The 4,036-nt window shown below is 53.1% G+C and overlaps 1 protein-coding gene across 1 annotated transcript in view; it reads left to right on the top strand.

Annotated features, from left to right (window-relative positions):
- Window positions 1-229: 229 nt before the first annotated feature.
- Window positions 230-4,036, top strand: part of KCTD15 (potassium channel tetramerization domain containing 15) — a 14,710-nt gene continuing 10,903 nt past the window's right edge. Inside the window, exons 1-3 of the mRNA XM_019654549.1 lie at window positions 230-360; window positions 1,877-1,969; window positions 2,605-2,780. Coding sequence (XP_019510094.1) covers window positions 1,904-1,969; window positions 2,605-2,780 — 242 coding nt within the window. The 5' untranslated portion in view covers window positions 230-360; window positions 1,877-1,903. The remainder of the gene's footprint in view (window positions 361-1,876; window positions 1,970-2,604; window positions 2,781-4,036) is intronic.

The following is a 4,036-nucleotide window of genomic DNA, read 5'->3' as shown; positions in this document are numbered from 1 at the left end:
CCTGCAACAGGCTGTCGGGGCTCGGCGGCGGGCGGCGGGCGGGCGCGGGACCCGGGGCTCCCGCCGCAGCTCTTGAGAAGCGGGTCAATACCCAGTCAGTTTGGAAACCCGCGAGGCTCTCGTGCACACCACCGCCGAGGCCCCTGCAACAGGCTGTCTCGGGAGGGCCGTGGTGCTGGGGCTGGGTCATGGTTTTGGTGCTGGTGTTGGCGGAATGAACTTGTGTCTCACACTGCACCCACTTTATGCTTCTGACCTCAGCAGTGATCTCGGGGAAAGGGTCGTTGTCCAGCACAGATGCGTTGGTCGGAGGGAGCAGTGGAGGTTCGGGTCAAGGCGTAAAGCCTGGGGCTTCCAATGGTGAGTCTCTCCCGTTTGCCATGAACATCAGGTAGTGCTTGCGACAGAAAAGAGGCTGGGTGAGAACGGGACTGAGCAGCTTTTGTGATGGGTACTTGGTGTTAAGTGTCACTTTTGAGTGGTGTCCTGGTAGTAGGGGAAACGTGCAGTCTGCTGTGATAGAGTTTTCATCCGAATTCCTTCCTGCATAGTTTATTCTCAGTGTGGCTTTCCTTCTGACTCCTCACCCAGCAGAGCCTCCCAGGGCAGTATAACCCATTCCTGAAATCTGTTTTGGTTTCTCAGAACTTCCTTGAGATAAGTGACCTGCTTTTTTTTTTTTTTTTTTTTAAAGCTAACTGGAACTCAGAAATGCCAAAAGGGCAGACAGACCCTGAGCTGCCCCCAGTGAGGGTATAAATTAAACATCTCTGTCTGCTAATAGCAAACCCCCACCTCCACTCAGTTTCATGGCAGGGAACTTGCCAGGACACCCAAGGCAGAGCAAATCCTAGGAGAGTAATCTTGAATTTGCAGGATTTGATGCCCATGGGACCTTGGTCCATGTTTCAAAATTGGATATTGTATTTCAAGGCACAAAGTCAACCCTTACGGAAGATTGCTTCCTAAAGGTTTACACCTGTGAGAGACAAGTCCCGGTTAAGCTTGTGGAAGCCCGTGGGGAGGGTGATATTCACTATGCATACTCTTACCCCACAAGACAGCCCCAAGTCATTGGGAAGGGCTGCAACACCCCCTCTTCTCCACCCTCCTGCATAGGGCCTGTACAATGCCCTGGGTGGCATCTAGAGACTAAAGGACAGTCTTTTCAGGTGGCTGTGGAGCAGAGGAAAGGCACCAAGTGACTGGGGAGGAGCAGGAGATAGGGTCCATTTGCTGAGAGGCTGTCAGTTCCTTTCTGGACAGCTCTCTGACGCCTTGGGGGTGTGATCCCTAGGGGAGCTGGGATACTTTAAACACAGATAAGACAATTCTGGGGGTCTGAGAGGTCCTGGGCCTGTGGGGGGGGGTCATCTCGGAGCAGTGGTCCACAGGGTTCTCTGCTGATGCAAGAGGAGACACGCTTGGTAACATGGCTCTAAACCAAAATACCAGGAAAATCAGATTTGTTCTCAAACAGTTTGGGGCAATTATGGTGAGCATATGTTTCAGTATTGTCATTAGCTGAATTAGCAGACATGGAACTGCCCAGAAAACATGGGGGGGGGGAGAGAATGTATATGTATGTGTGTGTGTGCGCGTATGTGTAAGTATTGGAAAAGTCATAACGTATTTTTTCTATGTTTTTTGTTGCAAAAATGCATCATGACTTTTCCGACAACCCAATAATGCTATGGCCCAGAGGCATGCTATGGGGTATAGGAACAGGATAGTGGTGGGTGGAATTTGGAGAACACTGTGTGGTATGGCATGGGGTCCAGAAAGGACTACGTAAGCGTCTTTGACTCCATGGGACACACAGCGCCCACCACTACTGAGGAGTAAGCCCTCTCTGTTTTATCGGTGCTTCTCACAGATACTCCGGGCAGCAATGGAAGACTAGATGCCTCACCGCAAGGAGCGGCCGAGCGGGTCCTCGCTTCACGCCCAAGGCAGCGCCGGCACCGCGGTGAGAGCCAGCAGGGTGGGCTGGTCAGCAGCTGGTGGCCACCTCTCTGCCCTCTTCCTGGGCACCTGCTCGCCGGTGCCCTGGCTGCCCGTCCTCACAGCTGCAGCATTCAAGAGATGGCTGTTGACTGGCTGTGCAATTATGTATTTTTTGAAACAAAAATGCTCTTAATTTGATGTGAAATTTACTACATGTATAAAACTCAACGCCTTAGGTGCTGAGGAAGTCACTAATTTAGAGGTGCCTCGTTACTGAGACAAACTTGCAAAAACCCCTGAATCCCAATTCACAAATTGGTGATTCGTTTGTCAGGGGATATTTCACATCTAACACATAAGCCCACGACCTTTAATTAGAATTTTGCAGTTTGTTTTATGCCCCTGGAGGCTGACACCTTGAAAAAATTTTTTTCTTGATTTCTTATTGCTAATAAGCATCTTTCTTGTTCCCTCTGGTACTTTGAAGAAAATGATGCAAATACACTTAATTACAGTGGTGGCCACAATTTGTCAGCTGAATATGTGATCAGGCACGGGCACAAGTGATCTGATTAGATCTGTGATCACCTTGGCAATAAAGGGAGTGCACAGCTCTATTGTGAAGAAACTCTTTTTCTGCCCTGTTTCCATACCCAGGAGGGAGGCAGCATGTCCCGGTTGTCCCTCACCCGGTCACCCGTGTCTCCCCTGGCCGCCCAGGGGATCCCACTGCCAGCCCAGCTCACCAAGTCCAACGCGCCTGTGCATATCGACGTGGGTGGCCACATGTACACCAGCAGCCTGGCCACACTCACCAAGTACCCTGACTCCAGGTAAGAGCCCCTTGTCACACGAGGCTTGTGGTGGTGACTGACAGCACCTGCAGCCTGCTACCATTGGGGCCTGTCTCCTCTGCCAGCCAACACACAGGGTTCTCCAGGGACCACTTCCGAATGCAGACCCGGAGAACTAGCGTTCAGGAGACCGAGTCTGCCTGTTGAAGGACTTGTGACCCTGAGCCGGTAGCATTGGTAGTGCTAGGGGGAGCTTCTGGCACAAGCCACTTACTCAGAGCCCACCCCACCTAAAGCTGGCCAGCAGCTGGTTGGGGAATCGCACATACCTTCAGGTTCCTCCTGAGTGGGACTCAGGCCTGGCCTTTGCAGGCGATCATTTGTGAGCAATGCTGTGTACTTGGAGTAGAGTCAGGGAAAAGCATTTAATCCTACTTGCGCTTCTAACCTTTGGGAAGGCGCACAAAGGGAAGGAGGAGGGGAAGCTGCAATTTGCCATCTTTGCCTGTTGGGGTGGACCCTTAGGGCTAGCAACAGGCTCCCTTGAAGGGGAGTGGGTTGCAGTGACTGCTAGGAATTCCCAGATGTTCAGGGATATCCTGGTACCCTGAAGGAGGAGGAAGCATGAGCCTCATAACCCATCAGCATCTACCGTGTCTCCGACCAGAACCCTCCTGACCTGATGCCTCGCACGGTGCCAAGCTCCCTGGTGCTCCTGCCTTGTGGACCCGTCTGTAGGAGGCCTTGGGCATTGCCGGCTCTTCTGCTCTTGCCTCTTGGGCATTTCCCTCCCACGGACAGACCTAGTTTCTCATTGGCCCTAGCTGGGATGGGTCTCTGCGAGCCTCTCCCGGAGGTGATGCGCTGCGCTGCTTGCTGAGCCTGCGACTGCTTGCTCCTGGCACAGTGAGGCGGCCACTGCTGAGGGCTGAGCAGTGGGAGGGCCACAGCTGCCGGGCATCGCCTCTGTCTTATACATTTAAAATAGCAAGAGGAGTTAATTAATCCCCCAGACACTGAGGGATCATCTCTGGGAAGCTTTCTTGTCAGGCCGCCTCGTTTCCTGTGTGATTTCTTAGAGTTCAGAGGAGGTGGCTACTTAAGGAGCTGGTGGAGGGCCAGTGGGGAGCTCTCCGTGGGGGCTGGGGTGCTCCTTGAGGGGGAACGTTGAGGTAGATGCAGTGCCCATTTCAGAACCTGGGGAGTCTGGGGACAGATGGCAGTTGAGGCTGCGTTTCCTCAGCCCAACAGAGGCTAGGCCTGGGGCACTTGTGAACTTGGCGCCTTGGGGTGGG

Source organism: Hipposideros armiger, unplaced genomic scaffold (genome assembly GCF_001890085.2).
Source record: "Hipposideros armiger isolate ML-2016 unplaced genomic scaffold, ASM189008v1 scaffold_224, whole genome shotgun sequence".
Lineage (NCBI taxonomy): Eukaryota > Metazoa > Chordata > Mammalia > Chiroptera > Hipposideridae > Hipposideros > Hipposideros armiger.
This window is presented reverse-complemented; position numbering and strand designations above follow the sequence as displayed.